This window comes from Papilio machaon, chromosome 10, assembly GCF_912999745.1.
Source record: "Papilio machaon chromosome 10, ilPapMach1.1, whole genome shotgun sequence".
Lineage (NCBI taxonomy): Eukaryota > Metazoa > Arthropoda > Insecta > Lepidoptera > Papilionidae > Papilio > Papilio machaon.
In genome coordinates this window covers 967005-989469 of record NC_059995.1, presented here as the reverse complement: position 1 = coordinate 989469, position 22465 = coordinate 967005, and the positions used below count along the sequence as shown (strand labels likewise).

General features: G+C 34.3%; 1 protein-coding gene across 1 annotated transcript; it reads right to left on the bottom strand.

Moving 5' to 3' along the window:
- Positions 1-1426: 1426 nt before the first annotated feature.
- Positions 1427-21667, bottom strand: LOC106708026 (monocarboxylate transporter 14). The gene is made up of 5 exons (XM_014499485.2): positions 21518-21667; positions 3597-5724; positions 3042-3263; positions 1818-2127; positions 1427-1665 (listed from the first exon to the last, which is right to left on the bottom strand). Exons 2-5 carry the CDS (start codon positions 5310-5312, stop codon positions 1475-1477), a joined length of 2439 nt encoding a protein of 812 aa, XP_014354971.2. The 5' UTR covers positions 5313-5724; positions 21518-21667; the 3' UTR covers positions 1427-1474.
- Between the last annotated feature and the right edge of the window lie 798 nt (positions 21668-22465).

Below are 22465 nucleotides of genomic sequence, written 5' to 3'. Positions count from 1 at the left end.
ACTTTTATTTCGTTGTAACTTCTTTTATTTGTTTGATATCTCCATTGTATTTTAATTATACGTTTTATAATTCTTCTCTGCAATTAAAAACCGTGTTAACGTCAATTTGATAATAAAGATCTATGATCTCCTACCACTGACCAAATCTACTTTATCACATAACATCTTCTAAGAATAACAGATCATACGGGAAACTTGTTGATCTATGCGGTAACAGTTTTAGCTCTGCTAACGCCGATTTCTATGGCGTTCTTTTTACCATGTCTTGGGGCGAGAGGAAGTGTTAACAAGGCTATGTGAGATTACAATCAGTCTAACAGAGCGACATTCGCAGACCTGTGGCGCCCCTTTCAGACGAAAGCCCTGTGCAGTCTCACAACCGCGCCCTACCCTAACGCTGGCCCTGGATCTATGAATGTCACACCTATTATGCTAATGAAGTCTGTAATATTCTGTTGAGAGTAAAATAAAAGCAATTCAAATGTAATTCATGAAAATTTAATGTCAAATAAACCTAGAACAAGAAAAATCTACAAATACCATTAAAACTAATACACATAAGTAGATTCTTCGATGAACTTAACCTACAATACTTCAAAATTTTCTTATACAAATTTGAAATGAACCGATTGAATAATAAAAGTTGACATTTATGTGGCAAGAATTTGGTTTTTTAAGTCATTGTTACTTAATTACTCCACACTCTTTATTACGTTAATTTTCAAGTCTATTGCTTGTGTAGTAAAAACCTCTGGTAATACTTTACAACAGCGAATCATGCCGAATTTTCATAAATTTGATTTTAAACGATAGGAAATTATCTCATTTTAATTGCTTTGATTTTAATGTCGTAATTTATTTCGAAAAAAGAATAAATTTCACACTTGCACTAATTAAGTGGTCACAGATACCATTTTTATAATAGAAATTAATCCAATTTACACATTTTTGCTTATCGATTTGTTTTAGGTTTTACCAATTTTTTTTTCAAACCTAACCTAACCTCTCCAGTTTGTCTTTTTTTTTACATTTATCATGTTCCAAACCTATGTAGTTTGTTTACGTTTTTTTTATTTTTTCTTTGAATTAAATAACGAGCCCGAAAATAAAACTTCAAAATAATTTTTATGAGATCTTTTCAATTATTTAAAATGCATTTTATGAAAATTTGGTACGATTCTCTAGTGTGAAGTATTATCAAACCTTCTTTGCTGAAAAAATACAATATGTATTTTCAAAATTATTAATAGTAAAATATAAAAGCACGTACTGTATACGTCCAAAATATTATTTATGTATATAAATATGAATAAATAAATGTGTAATTGATATAAAGACTATTAAGATTACATAAATATTTTAAGTAAATTAATTTCACACTTTATTGAAAAGTTAAACACAATTTAAACTAACTTAAAAAAATCGCAGTGTCAAAAAGCACATAGCAAAGAGTTTTTAATTCTATCTTATAATACTAATGGGCTATAATAATTTTGATTCCGGGATCTGGTTCTCCGGCGGCGTCCTTCGCGAGCGGCGCATTGCCACACATACGGAAGTTTCTTGTATATGGTATCACTCCGACGAGTAGACCAGAGACAACAACCCATATACCGGCCACATAGAATGCAGCATCCCAATATCCAGTCCTATCTTTTAGAGCACCTAAGAATATAAAATTGTATTTTAGAGTAAACCAATCTTAAAATTATTTATGAAAAATATACAAGTTTAGATTTCGTACGATGCCTGTAAGGAATAAGGAAGATGTTCCCATGAAATTTTCAAACTAAGAGCTATGAAAAAAGAAAACTCACCAGCCATAGGTGGGCCAATGAGATGTCCCAATCCTTGACACAACAGCACCAATCCATACGCCATCGTGAATCTCTCGAGAGCGATCAATTCAACAAGGATGCTGGGAGTGTACGAATAAGAGCTGGAGAAAGTCAAGCCAAATATAACCGCGTTCAGCGCCAGGATGTAGAAGCTATAAGTTTCATTGGCGTCAGTAACGCGAATTAAAATTGGAAACAGCAGTATTGTGAATCCACAAACAATGAGACATAAGGCGTATGTCTTCGTCACATTAACCCAAGGCAAATCTCCCATCCATCCGAGACCGACCTGTAATCAAACAAGACACAGATAAGATTGTAAGAGACAATCTCGATTAAACAAATTATAACAAAGGTGTGTCTAGTTTTGATGATACCGCGGAAATCAAATGCCACGTGTAACTATTTTTGTAACCTTAAAAAACGTTATGTTTTGAAACACTAAACAAATATATAACTAAACAATACTTTAGTTAGAATTAAAACAAATTGTATTGTTTAAGTTTAAGTAAAACATTAAATTGAAATTTTTCATCAACTTGACATCGATTGGATTAATAACAATACTAAATTCAAGCCATAAATTGTAAAATAAGAAAGCAATCAAATGAGGAAACTTGAGGCAATTAAATAAGTATATGAGCAACTCAGATAATATTTAGACTGCAAATAGTCTACACATGTACCATAGACAATTTTTTATTGATTAGGCAACATTGTAAATCTGCATTGCGTTTTTTATTGTCAATCGTACAAAAGCTTTATGAGCATTGTCTTACAACTGTTAACATAAGTTTTACGTGACGTGATAGCACACAATCTTATCACAGGCCACAGTGTTTTCAAATATAAATCTATATATTTATTGTATTTATAAGAGATGAAGTACGAAGATAATTATGTGTATACAAAATGTCTGACATCATAATTTAGGCCGTTGACAATTTTTTTAAATATTTAAGACTATGTTAAGACTAGACATTCCATATCAAATACAAATACTGCCTAATAAGAGATTATATAGAATTTTCAACGTATTCATTTATATTTCTCTTCCTCAGTCTATCTGCAATTCTGGTTTGGATTATTGTACCAGTATTCACTATTAGATGGAGTGTTGTACGAGTTATTGCTTTATTTTATTAAAAAAAAAACATACATATTTCAGTGATATATAAATGAAAATAATTTTATAATACTTACAATACCAATAATAGTGGCAACACCAAATATACTCAGCATAAGGGAGCCTTGTGTTTCGGAAAATCCATTCATAGTCATAAAGTTAGCGATATAGAAGTACGGTACAATGAACCAGATGAATAGCACCAGAGTTGATATATTCATCATCAGGAAATGGAACTCAGTGAACATATTAAAATCAAATGTCTTGTTGAGCATGGTGAGGAAACGTTGTATTCTTGACTGAAAACAAATAGAAAATTAACACTTATTACTTCTGGGTTAAAAGTTTAGATAACATTATGTAGGGATGATAACAGTAACTTGTGTAAATAAACATTTCTTGTTTTGTCCTCGTTTATTTAGTTAGTAACAGTAATCTTTCTCGTTCACCTCTCCTCTCATTTTTACGTAAAGGTTGGCAATGTAGTGTAGTTTTGTAATGTTGCCTTTGTCTATAGAAATTCACTCAAAATTAAGCTAACCTTAGTCGCTTTCTAAAACTATTAAACAATCAAAAGGAATAAAATTAAAATACATATTTTAGTCAAAGAGACAAAATTGAAAATTAAGTACCTTTTCTTCCTGATCTTCTACAGACCACATCGAGTTCCTATATATATCTGGGCAAGAAGAGGCGCGCAGCTTATATTTGGCGATGTTCATCATGGCGCCGCGATGCATGATCGAATTCCTGTGCACCCTGATGTCACGCAGGTAGTGGTGGTCTGTATGGAACTGCCTCGTGAACCAGTCTTGACGGTCATTCCTCGGCGCGATAATGGCCGGCTTGTTCTCGGGAATCGGCTGCAGCAATTGATCCCGAACCTGGTCAAGTTTTGCCTCGAACGCTTTCTTCTCCTTCTTCTTGTTAAGCTTCAGTTTCATTGACATCATCACCGGCTTAGCCTTCGACACTTCCGGCATCGGTTCAATAGCCAGCTTCTGCTCAGAGTTGCTTCGCAAAGCAAGCATCGAAGGATAGTTCGTTAAAATAATGTTATATAAGCGTTTGTTCGCTACCAACTGATCTAGAACTTCAGCTGGCACCTTTTCACTTTGACGTAAGAACGTAGGAAGATTTATAACAGAACTGACTTTGTTTTGTTGGGATAGATCCGCGTTCATTTTTGTAGCAGCTTCCAAAGATTCCGATTGAGCGATAGATGCTACTAAGGTTGTTAAAATATACTCCGGTGTCTCTCCGCTTTTCAACAATGTCTTCAATTCCTCCACTCCCGGGTAGACAGACTCGCCGCCTCCCGATTTCGCCGACACGGACATAAAACTAGAAGCTCGTTTCGCTTTACTTAACTGTCTGGTTTTTTTTTGTTCCAAGATCAACCATTCAGGATCTCTCATAACGGCGCCACACACGCAGACGTTAAGTACTGTGCCAGCGAGCAGAAGCAGCGCTCCCCTCCACCCGAATGCTTCCAATAAGTACGTAGTTAAGGGGGAGTAGATAAAAGTTCCGAATCCAACCCCGCAAGATCCCAAACCTACTGCTAAATTTCGACGTTTCTCGAACCAGTAGGCTATAGAAACAACGGCCGTGACGTAAAGTAACCCCATGCCCAAGCCGGCGATTATACCGTACGTGACATATAGCGTCTCCACTGAATTACAGAACGCGGCGGCCACAAATCCAATGGTTGCAGTGACGCCACCCACAATTGTCATACTCCGACATCCGTACCTGTCCACTAGGGCACTCATTATGGGGCCCGCAATCAGTGGAACAGAAATAAACAGGCTTCCAATGAGTGAAGTTTTAGCTTCGCTCTTTTTGAAGAATCCCACGAACTCGTTGTGGATGAGGCCGTAGGAGAAGGCGAGACCGTCAGCCACAGTGGCGATGAGGAAGGAGGCCGCCACTACGACCCAGCCCCAGCCGCCATCAGGGATCTCGGGCGGCTGCTCTACAGACGCCTTGCTAGAACAAATGCTGTCAGTGTCACCCAAACCCAAGAACTTGACGCCTTCATTGGTTGATTTCGCGTCGTCGTCATTATTCTGATCTTTGCTATAACTTACAGAAAGGTGATTGGATTTCTTCTCATCGTCTCCGTCCGTCTTTATAGAATTCACTGTATTCAAATCATTCTTAGACGCTTTCAACTCATTCACTTCGTGCCTTCCGTCGTCAATGGAGTTCGTTAGCTTAGCGTCATCGGACCTAATGAGGAGAGGTGACGTAGTCTTCTCCTCTTCAGACGGTACTTTGTGTTCATCATTGAACGGTTTATCTTTACCGGCGATTCCATTAGCGTAGACTCTTTGCGATTCCATTAGTCGCTCGTGGAGCCCCTCTTAAGTAGGAGCCTAAGTACCTAATGTACTACCGGTGTCTCTTTTTGCGCCCTCTGTGGGACGTCAGCGAAAACCGATGTTGGATTTTTAAAATCCAAAAGGGAGTATCCGTCTACGTTGAGGATACGATTAGTTCTCTCGACCAATGTCTTAATCTAGGATCTCTAGCGGAGTAGCGACAAGGCTTCTTCGAAATACAAAGTGTACGAGCGCAAGGGTTGTGGGTTGTCGGGTTCATCAAGGACCGGCTAGTCCTCGATTGCGCACCTTTGAAAAACACACTTTCCAAGTTATAGCACGTTTGGGTTAAAAACGTCGTGTACGTTCTTGACATAAGGAATTAAAGTTTTGGTGTCGGCAACATTTCAACTGCTGCGAACTGGGTAAAAATCTGAAACAAAGAAAAGGATGTTGGATATTACATTTTCTAAACGATCTCAAAAAGATGATAATTATCGTACAGTATATTAAAGGTAGGCTTATACGATGTCACAAAAAAGCTGATAACATTTATCTTTGTCTAACATGTTTGGGTAAAGAAAAGAGCATTTCAAGCTTTACATTTGACGATAAGTCAGAAATGAGTAGATGCAATTATCTATATATTTTAATGTAGCTTGTGATTATTTAACATATTACATAATTCGCAAATTTCCGCAAATATTTCACCTGTATTTTGTACAATCTAAAACTTAATCACTGATCACTAGATGGCCCTAAAATTTGTTCACATAAAAATTGCTTAAGAAATACTACACACTACATTAATTAACTAAAGACGTTAATATAATTTTTTTTCTACTTCGTACATATAGACAAATAAATAAACTATTGCAATAATTTTTATCATTATCAGAAATGAAGGACGCGTCAAAGACGTACGCGTTCGCCTAGATTCCGTGGCCTTGACTCTTAGGTCATTGAACCCGCAGCTTCGCTAACTTATGAATGTATACTGATTAAATGTTGTTGTCTCTTTCACTCCTATATTTCATTCAAGTTTTGCTTCGAACCGTCTGGAACTTTCCATTTCAAATAGTGTAAGCAGATGTTAACTTTCGTTAATAAGTTCGGATTCGATATCTTATTTTTAGAATTTTTATTTTTAATATTTCTTATAATAAGTCATTAATTTTATAATGTTTGTGATAATGATATTGCAGTTCGAATAATGACTAGCATCCTCGTCTATAACATTAATGAGATAAATATGTCATCAAAAGATAATAAAACTGTGTCCACTTTTATTATATAAGATATAAATTATACTCTCTTCTGTTTCCTTTAAAATATCAAACCACCGGAATAAATAACTTTTTAGAAACAAAAAAATATAAAAAAGTTACAACTTGCATTCACGAAATCAATATAAGAAGTCTATCATGCTTGTTTACTCAAATATATTTCTTTTTTCTTCTTTTTTTCTAAATTTGTTTAATATACTTTGACTTTTAAGAGACAGGACTAGTCAAGAGCGCATTCCTGTTTTTCAAATAAAAACGCACAATAAGTTCTAAGCTTACAAAATTGTGTGCTCGATTTGAGAACACGTTAAATTCATTTAGTACAATAACGCCTCTTTGCCTAGTCCTAATTACATTTAAAGACTTAAATAAAATGATGCAATTTAGTTATATCAAATTTATTTTATCTAATGTTAATGTTAAATTCATGTTCAATGTTAACGTAGAGTTATAGCTAAAAAAAAAGAACGATATAAAAACAACGTACCAATGTTCATTTCAAATAAGACTTTACTGGTATTGTTATAAAGTACAATTTGCATTAATAAGGATAAATACATTCTATATTTCACATTGAATGTTTAGTTTAGTCATTCGATTCCTTGTTCTGGTTTTTTCCACGGCTCACTTAGCATTTTTTCAATGAACTGTACATTAAATTGTCATATAAGGGAAGGTATCGTATTATAAAAAAACAGTACGTTGCTTCAAATCACAGACGCTTTAAAACAATATTTAGGTACTATCACACTCAGAATCTATCATTGGTAATTTTACAGTCAATTAGTGTAGTTTATACTAAATCTCCACTAAGAACTTCATTAGTGACAACTTAACGAATCTTGCAGTAAGCAGAGATGTGAGAAGCTATTTATTTCACAATAGCTAGCTGTCGCCCGCGACTCCGTCCGCGTGGAATAAAAAAAAACTAATGGCCTATGTGTTCTTCCAAACTGTGTTCCACATCTATACCAAATTTCATCGATATCCGTGCAGCCGTTCTGGAAACATCCACCTAAACATTTGCATTTATAATATTACTAAGAATTTACTATCTTAAAATTCCTTTCCACTGGCTAATTGGAATCTTTTAGAAAACATAAAAAGAGACGGAACCACATTAAACACAGTATTAATTATAAATAAATCTAATTATACCATAATATACATGCTTGTAAGATTTCAGATCTGTTGGTTGTCTAAATTAGTACTGAAACTCGTATTCCGTTACCAAAAAGCCTCAATCACGAGTATCGATTTGTTCATCACCACTTCAACAGATATCGTATCAGATAAATTACGGGCAAATGGGGCGCGTCACTGTTAGTATCACGCTGCTTTCTATTGTCTGCAATTCCTAATAAGTCTACATTTACGACTTTAACATTGCATGACACAAATACTATTAGCTACTAATAATATTAACTAGCTGTCACGTCTCCGTCCGCGCGTAGTTAGTAAAAAAAACTTAATTAGTAGCCTATATGTTCTACTAAACTATGTTCTACATCTTTACCTTTCATCTATACCTTGTAACAAACATCCATCCATCCAAACATTCGCATTTATAATATTAGTAAGATATAGTAAGATTGACGCCATTTTTTCTCATCGTTTTAGACGTCGAAAACAACACAAAAGACAAACTCAACCTTAAAGGTTACGTGTAAATCCAACAGCATACAACTTGTAATATCAAAGTAATAAGGTCTTGAGCAGTTTATATCCCACAACAAAGTTCGTCCCTATGCCAAAGCCAGAATTCGACCACAAATAGGTCCATTTTTAGCCCACGTCTACCAGACGCCAGTTTACGTAATCTAGAGCAAATTTCATCAACAAATCGCGCCGCTATTGGCTATAATCCAGAATTTAATTTCGCTAAAATGACACGTTCACGCAAAAGACAACGCATTTGTGTAAATATATCGCATCGAGGCCGGATGTCGTAGAAAAGAGAGCCGTCATTATGTAACTGGACCGCCATTGTCCGCAAACAAGAAAGGAGTAGGACAGGGATGGCGAACCTTTACGTATCAATGTACAATTTTTCTGAAGAAATATTTTATGAGGTCATAAACGTGCCAACAAATAATTTTGTCTTTGTGATTATTGCGAACAACATAGGCTCGCATTTGCTCCTCATATTTATAATTTTTTCTTTTCACATTTTCTTAGAATACAGTGAATTTTTGATGTGACGTGTCTGAAATATTGTGTCGCGTGCATATACGTGTGCCATTGTTTCGTCATCCCTGGAGTAGGACATTATGATTGGTTTTTCGCGCTTGAGACTTATACATATTTGAACTGGACCTGCTAAGTTTCAAGGATGAGACTCTTATTGCAATACAGATGTTTAAACAGTGAAAACTCACGGTAAAATGACACAAGACGATGACAATATAATTATAGCTACGTCTCATTATAGGAATTCTCTCCAAACGGTATCATAACAATAGCAAATCCGAACCGAATGCATTTTTGTTTTGTATTCACTTTGGCGTAACATTACAAAATTGTTTGCATATTCTGTGTCCCGGACAATAGACAATCAACGACAATGCGCTCTATAAAATGGCGGATCGTTGTGCGCGCATAATATTAATTTGACCAAGCCAATCGGTATGATAAATGTGTCATTTATGAATATCGTTATGCTTGTTAACCTTTAGACAGTTAAATTTATGCATCATGTTTAAAATAAAGTTTTACACAGAAACATCCAAATTAATCTTACTAATATTTTAAATGCGAATGTTTGGATGAAAAAATGGATGGATGGATGCCTAAAAAGGAACGGTAAAGAAGAAAAGAACAAATAACCAACGCCGCTACTGTTACAGTGTTTCTTAAATGTTAATTACAACATGGAACATAATTGTTACCAAGCGTAAAAAATACCTTTACAGCATTATTTATTAAGAAGTGGAAGACTCGCATACTTGTAGCTTTAATATCAATATATTAAATCTTACTAATATTATAAATGCGAATGTTAGGATGGATGGATGAATGTTTGTTTGAAGGTCTCTTCGGATCGTTCAACTTAATGAAATTTGGCACAGATGTAGAACATAGTTTGGAATAACACATAGAGTACATATTATGTTTTTTTTTAATCCGCGCGGAAGGAGTCGCGGGAGACAGCTAGTATTGTTTGTATATTTTTTTGTTATCCTTCATCACCTAAAATTTTGGTACTTTAAAATTATCAAACATGATTGTTTATCACTAAAGAAAATATAAACATTTTCCTAGTCAATTTTAAAGGAAACGATGGCGTAATAACATAATGATTCATTTTGTCAATGCCTTTTACTAATTGGTTTAACTAAAACATGTAATACATAACTGTACATGCATTAAACCAAGGAAAAATTATATATTAAGATTATAAAATAGAAAAGTTTACATGGATATATTAACGATTGTTTTTTACCACGTAACTCCAGAACTATTGAACTGATCTGAATGACATTTAGAACAGAGATAGACTCCACTTTGGAATAATAATCCAGCACTCGCCAAACAATGCATTGATAAACAGGATGTAGTACAACTGGGTCAAATAAAATGATCGCAATCCAATACTGGCCAGTAACGAACAGTTGCTACCAGAATCCAAAAGAATACGCGCAATCGACTGCGGGAAATTATAGTAAGCAAAATTACCATTCATAAGCGTAAGCAGTAAAGTGCTTCAGAAAGAGGTCATGTACATGCACTAGAGTCATACGAATGTCAACTTTATATAAATGAGTATATACCCACTAAGGTTCATAGCAGCGTCATTGTTGTTAACAAGGGTGTGGTGTTATTACCATTTCGATTGCAATAAATTTCTATTGAAACAAACTAATATTTCATGTATCTTGACGTCATCAAGATAGAAGGCTAGTTTATTGTTTTAATTTTTAAAAGCCATCTGTCACTCAATCGTAATTCAGTTTTTTTATCAAAGGTAAATTGTAACTGGCATATGTAATCGACGGTCGTCACCTGGATTTATTATAAGCAACTAGCTGTCGCCCGCGACTCCGTCCGCGCGCAGTTAAAAAATGGGGGGGGGGTTATGAAAAATAGATGTTGGCCGATTCTCAGACCTACTGAATATGCTCACAAAATTTCATGAGAATCGGTCAAGCCGTTTCGGAGGAGTACGGGAACGAAAACTGTGACACGAGAATTTTATATATTAGATAATAACAGAAATTGATTTATATCTCGAATAAGAGAAAATGAAATATCAAAAGTATTGTTTTCTTACGTTTTCTTTCTCGATCAAGTTATTATACATGTACCACTTCACTATTCAACTACCAACTGAATAGAGTCTATAAACTCGGATTCTAAGAAAAATAAACGTAAATCCCTGGCCGCAAATAATATTATGACAGTGAAATGTCTGGCGACAAGCATCTGGTCACAGAAGAATCTCAAGGCGACAAACGAAAATAGAGGTAAACGAGACAGTTTTGTGGCTGACGTCATTTGGCAGACGGCTCCCGATATCCGAGGCTGCTCACGAGGGACCGAATATTTTGTTAAATAAACAATCTTGGAGTTTGCTGATGTACCTGTGACGTAAAATGTTTGGACCGAGAAGACTAAATTAGGATCCAGCATAGAATAGATTGACCTTCAATTTTCTGTCAAACAAGTTGGCAAATCTAATATATAATAGGAATTAATACAAAAAAAAGTTCCTGGAACTTAAAATTTCAGGTTTTAGATGGATGGATGTATGGATGATTGGTATTACATAACTCCAGAGTGGATGAACGGATCGAGATAAAATTTTGAAGAGGTATAAACACAGTCTGAAATAACTTATAGGCTCAGTTTTTTTATTCCACGCGGACTAAGTAAAGAGAGACAACTGATATAAATATATAGGGAAAGTGTGAACCAACAGGAAAAATAGTATACATTTAAAAGTTCGGAATATCTTCTTTATTCTATATTCTTCTTATAACTTCTATATCTCTTAGTTATCTATCAAGGACGATAATTATCTTGATAGACAGCTAGTTGACATGAACGCTAGCGACATCGATGCTTCGAGAAAGGCCACCACATTTTAATAGTACGTATTAATTCCAATTGAACGTCCCTACATCTACAATGGAAACATTACACCATTAATTGCCCAGTTGAACCCAATAATGAATAGATATTTTAAAAATAGAAATAGAACAGACACGATACGTGAGTTATTTCTTCCGATTCTGGACATTGTTGCATAATGACGTCCTTTCCAAAATTCCATACAATTACTAATAGAGCAAGAGCCCGTGAACCCCAGACCTTCGTTATTTTATAAAAGCTGAAAGTTTGTCAGCGCATGCTCCCAACACAGGTAAGAACGATGGACTATTATGAAGTTTGGGTTACCGTGGCTTTGGCAGGTAAACGGTACTAAAGGTGTGTAAAATACCGATCTAAATTCATCAAATAATAAAGTGTGATTTTTTGGTATTACCTTCAGAATATTATTAAAAATCACGTTATTGATTGCCAGACACTTAACATCGTGGCAACCCCTTGCCAGACACCCCTAATGTTCATGAAATTATAATTCTACTTATGTTATAGTATAAAAGCTGATTTTTATATATAATACTTAGGTAATAATTAGATGATGTTTCCTCATCAGCCAGACATTTTTGATAGTTCCAACCCCTTGCCAGACAATGATGTAGGGTCGCTGTAGGAGCGAGCGCGAGACAGTATATGTATGGTGGGTGCGAGTGAGATGGCGAGATAGGTCTATCGCGATCCCTCAATAACAGATTATAAAAAAAAAACAAATAAATAATACTCAAAAATTTAATTAAAAATATATTAATAACATTACAAGTTATTATAGAGCAAGAGCCCGTGAACCCCAGACCTTCATTATTAGTAGTAGCAAAAGTAGTATCCATTTCAATGGAATTCTCTGCATATATTCTCTCCAATGAATCAGTATATAATTCATGTAAATGAATCAATAAATGACAGCGGCCATTGTTGATAATATCTTCTTCTATGATGCTACAAATTTCATTGAAAGATTCTTGGTGGTACTCTCGATAATGATGCCAATCACTTTTAACAGATATTTTCGCCAATGAAGATATTTTATTATTAAACTGAATCCTACAGTCAGTGTGATAGTATATTTTCGAACTTGCAATACTTTCCAATCTACTTAACAACTCATTATACTCTTTTTGATTTTCAATGCTAGACATTATACGAGACTGAAATTGGTTTTTATCACCTTTGGTGTGTGGAAGCATTTTTGATCTCACTTGTCTCTTTTTTTTATTGCAAAATAAACAAATTTTTTTACTTATACTGATTAAAATGACTTATGACTGATGAAAAAATATTTTACCCCAGAACCTAAAAATTCTAAAAAGACTGTTGAAACAGAGCAAGAAAAAGAGCCATCTAAAGACGTAAATATATCAACAGACGATTCAATACCAGGTTCATCGCATTTGTCTGAGTTAACTGTATCACACCCACCTTCAGCTTCTCAATCAACAGAACTTCAACCTTCCCAGGCAGCTGTGGACATTCGCGGACTTGAAGAAGTGAGTGAAAATGCTAATGCAACCACAGAAGTAAATAGTTCGATTCAAAGTGATACCAGTGTTGATATAAGTAAAAAAATTTGTTTATTTTGCAATAAAAAAAAGAGACAAGTGCATCATAGAAGAAGATATTATCAACAATGGCCGCTGTCATTTATTGATTCATTTACATGAATTATATACTGATTCATTGGAGAGAATATATGCAGAGAATTCCATTGAAATGGATACTACTTTTACTACTACTAATAATGAAGGTCTGGGGTTCACGGGCTCTTGCTCTATAATAACTTGTAATGTTATTAATATATTTTTAATTAAATTTTTGAGTATTATTTATTTGGTTTTTTTTTATAATCTGTTATTGAGGGATCGCGATAGACCTATCTCGCCATCTCACTCGCACCCACCATACATATACTGTCTCGCGCTCGCTCCTACAGCGACCCTACATCATTGTCTGGCAAGGGGTTGGAACTATCAAAAATGTCTGGCTGATGAGGAAACATCATCTAATTATTACCTAAGTATTATATATAAAAATCAGCTTTTATACTATAACATAAGTAGAATTATAATTTCATGAACATTAGGGGTGTCTGGCAAGGGGTTGCCACGATGTTAAGTGTCTGGCAATCAATAACGTGATTTTTAATAATATTCTGAAGGTAATACCAAAAAATCACACTTTATTATTTGATGAATTTAGATCGGTATTTTACACACCTTTAGTACCGTTTACCTGCCAAAGCCACGGTAACCCAAACTTCATAATAGTCCATCGTTCTTACCTGTGTTGGGAGCATGCGCTGACAAACTTTCAGCTTTTATAAAATAACGAAGGTCTGGGGTTCACGGGCTCTTAGACTATAAAAAAGACTAGTCATTAGATTTAGTTCTTTTTTTAAATAATTGTAGTCTTCGAGTCCAAAAAACCGAATGATGTAATTAAGTAAGCGACTGTAGCTTAGAAAAAAATCACCTTTATTATCAAATCGTGGTTATTTATCAAGTAACACAATAAAGTCTACATAATTTTGATAAAAAAAAAAAAAACAAAATAAAAACAATTTAGGAAAGTAGTATTTATAAATAAAACCTCTTTAGACAATTACAGCGGACATTACAACAGATTAAAATATCTTATCAGTTCATTGGATGCCATTCGTTCGTTATTACACGACGTATAACAATGTCGCATTCGTGTTTTTATGGCCTCTTATATAAATTAAATACTTGATGTTATATAGCATTCGTAACAGTGTGTTTCCACTGCCGGAAACATGCGTAGAATAAATTGTTAGCTCAGTATTATCAAGGAGAGCGAGGCAACATGAATAACAGATATTTTTAAAAGGCAAAGGTTTGGACTTTGAGCCACTAGAACTAAACACGAGAGCTCCAACGAATAAAGTTACATATTATATAGAGATACCATATAAGATGTAACTCTTTTCGTATGTGGTAAACATTGAACGGATCGGATTACATGGTTTAATTAAAGTGAAATAAATATGAATTTAGAATACAAACGCTCGGCGTTCAACATCGCAGATGACGTAATCATAGTTAAGATTCGTCATGGAATTGTTTCGTATGCAGATTTTGCTGTATTCAAAGACACTTACGCTACGATTGCCTTTACGTGTCGGCTTATCTTTATTACATACTAACGGTTGTCCAAGACTCCGTCCGTGCGGAATTAATAAAAAACGTAATAAGTAGCCTATGTGTTCTTTCAGACTATGTTCTACATCTGTGTCAAATTTCATCAAGATCCGTTGATCCGTTACGGATATACCTTCAATCAAACATCCATCCATCTAAACGTTTGCATTAAAATATTAGTACTATGGTATGATTAGCAACACACTGTTTCTAAGTTCAAGTTAAGTCACGTTCGATGAGTTCATAAAATATAAACACATCTTTGTTGTAAAAATCTTACATCGTATGACCACAAGTGGTTTTGTGTTCGATTTTCATTCAAAGTACATATATACTGAGTGAAAGAACTGAACTTAGGCTCGCAAACTTTTCGATCAAGTTGTAAATTAATGTAACTGCCGCCTTGTATACAAAATTTAAGTATTCTTTTGAAAGGGGTTGTAGTGTATAAGTATATTATATACATCGCAACAGCGTTGTGCAATGAAAAAAACACTACCGCAGATTGCGTATTGCAGTATGTAATGTACTCAAGTATAAGCTATGAAATACATCGAGCTAGCACGACTACCTGTAGCCTGACGGTCATTTACCTGAGGTCATCTCAGCTTGTTAAAGAATGTTCTGCCATCAATGCAATTCAGACTATATCGCAATGATGTTAAAGTTTATTTTACAATGTATGTGAAAATTGAGGAAAGTTGTTTGCAAAATATTCTTCAATAAAAATATGAAAGCTTTGTATCTATTCACAATAATGTTTGTAACCTGCCACGAATCGATTTTAACTTCGTCAATTTATAAAATCACTGGGCATATCTTTTGTTGACAATTAATGAAGAATTATTCTTAATATGGAATGCTAAAGGGACGAAATTAAAAAAAATGGTAATATACATACGACCATCTTTACCTATACGCAGCAAGGTATAGTAGATTTCAAATATCTTGGTGGCTCTAATTTCGCGCAAGTCGCTGCGCAGAACAATTATAAGTGTAGTGAGGCGTAGCGGGATGACCGCCGATGAAAATGAGAAATAACATATTTGAAACTAATCAGAAAGAAAGAAAAAACATTTATTGACACACAAAAAAAAAAAAAAACACACACACATACAAGGCACAAAGAGTGGCAAAAGGGAGCCAGCTCAGCGAAGCAGGGACAGACTAAACTGCCCCTGCGCTGGTTTACAGCTGGCACCTTTATAAAAAATAATAGTAAATAATAAAAAAATATTACATTCCTAAAGTATATAATAAATATAAGATTATACTAATAGGTGGATCAGAATAATTTTGGACTTTGACTAATGTTAAGGCAATAAAGACTGGCCACAGATTACCTACAAATGTGTATTTCCTTAAAGCCTGGATTATAATGATTTACAATTATATTACAAAACGCATGCACACTGCGAAGTAGATAAGCCGTATCTTAATGACTGATGACGTCATAGTTTCAAAGAATTCAATGCATTCCTCGTTAAATAGTGATAGAGTTACTTTTAGAGAAGACACGCAATTCAAAGATAAGAAAACTAGAAAATAAAATCTACTTAATTTACCAAAATTTGTTTTTCAATTTGTTCCATTAGTATTACTGTAACTAAATCTTCACTCAGAGAATCTCTTTGAAATTAATTAACGACTTACTGGTGTTACACAGAATTGTTGAATTAAATGATCACATAGTCCTTAAATATTGATTTCTCATACTAAATATTAACGTAAATAAGATAAATATTTATAATAATAAAATTATTATAAAAATAATATTGTATACAATCTGTTAAGCATGTTAGATTATATCATCATCATCAGCTCTCTATACGTCCGAGGGAATCGGAGCCTACCTTAAGTTAGGGGTGATTTGGCCATAGTCAACCACACTGGCCCAGTGCGGGTTGGTTGACTTTACACATATTAAATTTCTTCTCAGATATGTATAGGTTATGTTTTCTTTCACCGCAAGAACGTCGGATAAATGTACATATATAAATCGTAAAACACATCAGTACATGGCGGTATTCGAACCCAGGACCTGCAGATTGCAAATCAAGTGCTTAATCCCAGAGCCATCGTCATACATATCGTATAATATCGTACAACATATTACTTTAAGGCCGGTGATCTAGTTAGCGACAGACAGGAAGCACCACAAACGTTTTGCGTAACATAATCTTTACGTATGTGTTATTAATGTGCCTAGGAAATAGGAAAAAAATATTCTACCTTCGACATACGCAATGCAATTCAATGAAACTTTTTTAATTGTTTAGTTTATTTTTCTATTAAATTGTGGTTTAGTGCTCAAAAGACTGCAATTAAAAACACGTGCAATTTATGTAAAGCAAATAAAAATGTCGTGGATAAGCTGTATTTAGTTTTTATTTATCTAAATCTAAGTAGTAATTCAACTATAAGGTTCAATTTTTTATTCGTCAGTGTTAATTAAACTCAATACGTTAAATTAATCTTATCTATGCTTTTCGAACATTTTGTATAAATCCCATAAATTACCTTGTTCAATAAAAGTTTAGTTATTTATCTATGGTTTGTAATCGTGTCTTAAATGTGACATTAGAAATTCGAAGACGCGCGCCAAAAACACCAAGTGTCAAAATAATTTTGACATCTGTTTCCCTCCCAGATTGTTGAAAACATTTTCAAGAGCAAAATAATTACGGAACGAACATTTATGGAAATGAAACGTAGAAGCAATGATGGCGTTTCACAAAATGCTCGGTTATTTTTATCACAGCCTTTGACGTAAGTCAGTCCTGACGGTTTAGAAGTACGCTTTATATTTAGTAGGCTGCTGGAGCTGGAGCTAAAATTAATATTTATAGTATGGAAATTGGCTTCTAATTATTCGATGTCTGGAGTACAATCGTCAACAACAGGATTAAATGAGAAAATTTATACTGACATGCTGTCATATTTATTGCAATCATAAACTCTAAACAGTACTTTTCATATAGTATTTTACACATAAATATATTTTTTAACAATTTTGTTTATTCTATTTGAGATAATAAACTTTGATGCTGACTGTACTTTCCAATGTTTTGCTAATAAATTACAAAGTCGAAGTCTGTTAAGAACGGTTATTTTCATATGCTTCTGCATCTGGAACGCAGTTTTGCTTTACCTCAAGTATCAAATTGGTTCGTTACCTCCCCAGTTATCCTGGGTTTCCATTACTGAAACACTTGTATAAAACATATTGTCATCCAAGCCAGTATTGTATACTTTTACTTTTAAGCATTCGCAAAATGTACAGTATTATGCAAACTTTATGGCGGTTTATATGCAGTGCACAATATAATTTTAACTATAAGCATGATATAAAGATATGCTGAGGGCACACCCCTAGGCATGTTTTCCTTGACCTGCAAAGAGTTGTTCTCGCACCTAAATACGAGCCGACATATTAGAATCTTACTCGTATAATGACAGTTGTAAGTCATAATTCAACCTCATTACTGCCGTTTAGTTGAGACTTCCTTTAGACTACCTACTTACTTTTCATCTTTTGTGGCTTAGTACATAAAAAAGGTAACAATAAACCGAATTCCTTAGACATAAAAATACAAAAAGGACCGTCCGTCCGGCGCAGGGCTGCAAAAACTTATTCTATCAAGATAAGAAAAACGCCAAAAAAATACGAAGGCAAGTTAACTGGACGACATTCATACCTTGGTATTAATAAAATACGAATCAAGAACTTGCTAAAGACATCGACATGTTAAAAATTATCCTCGTTTTCAACTGATTAAAATTATTTCTACTTCTTTCTTTGTAACATCTAATCTTAGATCATTATCTAAACACGTGAACAGCCACGGTCGATATTTACTATACACTAAATTGTGTTATCGTACATATGACAGTATCACTTGAATTAATAATAAAAGATCAATGGCTTTTAAATTCCTTGATAAGAATGGCTTTGCATTTCGCACTTAATAACCTTCGTGGATTAAAATAAGCCGATATCGAAATTCACAATCTCAACAGTCTACTTGTAACGTCTACTAACCCAAGGTCATCATAATTTCAACTCATTATTTTACGATCAAAGTACAAGTCTGTTTAACATTTTTCTATATCAAAATGTGGCAAACGAGCTAACGGCCACCTGGATTCGCCGAAATTGCGAGGCAACCGCTGCCCATAGATATCCGCTAATGCAGATGCGTTATCTACCTTTAGTCAACGGAGAAGGGAACGCACAGAAAGAGCATATTTCTCCTTCTTATGGGTCCCCTCTTCCGCGAAATCCACTTTCCCTTCCCACCCTTTTCTTATTAGGAAAGAATGAGAAGAGGACTAAAATTATGCCTCCGGCACCACACTCATCAGACGAAACGCGGAATTGCTTCCACTTCACGTATGTCTTCTGTGTGTATGTCTGTTCTGTGTATATACCTGTTCAAAAACATTATTTGTACTGTTAGACTTACGATTCAGACCAGGAAATTATCACGCAAATCTCCACATAATCACCAAAAATGACATCCATCCATTATCTTATTCGAATAGGAATGTAATAAAACAATTGTTTTTGTACCAAAACACTAAAACTTTAATATAATAAAATGAATCACAAAAAAAAAGATATCTTATCGAATTAATTTCTCCGTTATCACCGTGTACTAATAATAGATCACCATAGACAACGTCGATGTAATGGTCAGCTTAATCTGCATTGAATTTGATTTTGCGTTTTCTTTGGATATCAACAGTTAATATGACAAATATTTTTGTTAGTCAGACGTCAGATTCTTCAGCTGACTGTACCAATATTTACTGAACACTTTATATAGGTGCCTCATAGTGTCCGCAAAAAATTCCATAGCATGAGAAATATGTGATTGTTCAACGAGTGTACTTAGATGGCCTCTCTTAAAGGAAGGTAACTATTAATACGCAACAACCAATAGTTCCCATCTGGTTTAAACTTGCTTTAACTTACAATTTGCGGCACTGATCATAGAAAAATATATAATTCTTTGTTGTATTTCGATTGATTGCAACCATTAACTGCAGATGTCTAATGTGCAGCGACAACTTCGCTGTTTTAAAGAACCTAGTCTAGTCTACCACCTTACCAGACTAAGAAGAAAAAGGATCTGTATCGTAAAGTAATTTTATAAAACATCAGACGACAAATGAGCGATGGCTTGTGAGTTTTAACTGCATATGTCTACTTTCACACACATCTTATGTTGTCGTCAACGCATTGTAATCTACACGACATGACAAATGACATACTATTACGTTATAGATCGTATTTCACTAATGTCACAGAGGAATTGATAGAAGTATGTGATTTATTTAAGAATTATTAATATTATCAACTGATATCAGTGGTCACATTACCTTACAGATTACAAGTAAAGTAAGGATTATTTCTGATATTTCTAAGGTATATAATTCGTATTTGATCCTAGCACTGAACATTAGTAAGCTCATAACTACTGGACTTAAAGAATTTAAGAAGAATATCGCGGATAAAATCACGTCGACCAAAAACGTAATGTCTGCGTAAAATACATTAAAATTAAACATACAACGTGTGTTTGAATCAAACTTGGCATTTATCGCGACGTAAAAGAGAGAGTAGACATACGTGACCTCTCACTCTATGAGTCGGATGTAACCGGTAAAAACCGGATAGATGGATACCCTACAGTTATATGACGGCTTTAGTCCAGGTAAGCAACCTCTTTGTTAAAGATTCATTTTCTTTGTCATCATTGAAATCTTACAGATCATAAATTCAATGTAAACATTAATAAAAGATTTCCAAAGATTGTAAACTATGTTTATTGGGTATAATAATTTTTGTAAACACTACATTTAGTGTTAATTACTTGTAAATAAATTCAGTATGATATTGCAAATGTTCTCATTAGTAAAATTATTTGCATGTTCTGGGAAAATTAAATTATTCATTGTTAATTAAAATTTACTTGCGATACTTAAACTTAAAATTTTGCAAGGTGTTTCAAACCCAAAACAAAGTAACTTAAGACTGATTTATCACACTGGTGTGGCTTTGCTTCTGATAAGTAAATTAGTTAGAGAAAGTAAAGAATAAGTTACTGATCAGTTGACGATTAAATGCAACAATTAAACCGCTTTCGAGATAGTTTCAGGTACGAAAAATGCATTTTACAATGCATGGTTTTGTTGTAATATTTGTAGTCAACATTTCTTCGATCTATCATATCAAAATTATCTTTGCGAGTGGATTATTAATTTACGTCAAATCTGGTCGTATCAGCGTTAAAAAATCATGTTAACTAGTTTTTTTTCGTGTCCAGATTACCAATATAGTAATAAAAAAATTATTCTAGTTTATTCCGGTTAACATAATCATTGCTGCATGTACAACATTCAATATCTAGTTCAATGTATGAACACAATTAAGTCAACTGGCATCAGGAATTTATAAACGCTTACAGAATACTTGAGTAAATCTAAAACAAGAATCAAGCGTAGGAATGTTTAGACTGCAACCGACGAACGTTAGACCGAGGCCCTGAAACTTTAGGTATTTAGTTTTTATCGCTCGTCTCGTCAGAGTCATACGCATAAACATTGAGCTGCGTTTCCAACAGAACGTTTACACGATCATGAATACGTACTAATGTTTACATAACCTAATAAAACTTACCTCGATGGCGCGAATTCACCGGTTGTTTGACAGGATCGCGCGCGGTTCGTTGGACACAGAGTCACTAAAAACACGTGCACACTGTTCGACACACGACTCACATCTGGCCGCGTCAAGTTCGCGTCGCAAACGCAATGTCCGCACGGGCTACTACGAACTACGAGGCGAGACGACGTTCGTCGCGCCTCTCCCGGCTCCACGGCATTTTCGTAACAAAATACAAATTAATAACACAAAATAAATGTTTTTTTAATATTATACACGACCGTACCCCGATCTTCTCCCACAGCGAATGCTGTTATCAACTCTCGATAATATTGTTTACTTGAAAGCTTCAGATTTTATTGTCTTAATATTTTAATAGTAGTAAATCCGTCTACGAGATACGGAGAATGTAGTGGAATTTTACTTCAGAAACCTCAGGAGTGCTCAGTGTAGCGATGCCAATTTCGTACTGATGTAGATTTTCGCACATCGCAGAATAAAACGGATTTTTTTCACAATTTTATCTGTCCAGAACAACAAAGATAAGCGCCAAATGACATTTCAGACATTGTTGATATATTTATACAGATGATAATTTTTTTTAACAATGTTCCAGTACGTTACCTCTAACATATCGAAAAAGGTTGAGGTCATTTAACTGCAAACTATTCAATGTTTTTATAAACGATTCTGCTTTAATTTTTTTAATAATTAAGTTTAAAAAATCTTTGTGCACGGCAAAATAAATAGACGCTAAAAGACAACCTGGCTTTTTGCACATAATTAGGTATCTAATTTAGTCACTAATCCATCAAAAACAATAACCTTTAGGAAGGTAAAGCCTCTCAACAACATTGTAAAAGATTGCATTGTACAGAAGAACTAGTAGAATGCAATAACAGAGAAATATACTTATGTGATCCTTTTTATAATTTTGATTATTATTAGAGAAATGATTTAAAT

Excerpts from the sequence above, each read along its gene's own strand:
- LOC106708026 (XM_014499485.2), bottom strand. The coding sequence starts at position 5,312 with ATGGAATCGCAAAGAGTCTACGCTAATGGAATCGCCGGTAAAGATAAA. Across the intron at positions 3,264-3,596 it reads TAGAAGATCAGGAAGAAAAG|TCAAGAATACAACGTTTCCT; the intron begins GTACTTAATTTT and ends ATTTGTTTTCAG. Across the intron at positions 2,128-3,041 it reads TTGCCACTATTATTGGTATT|GTCGGTCTCGGATGGATGGG; the intron begins GTAAGTATTATA and ends GTTTGATTACAG.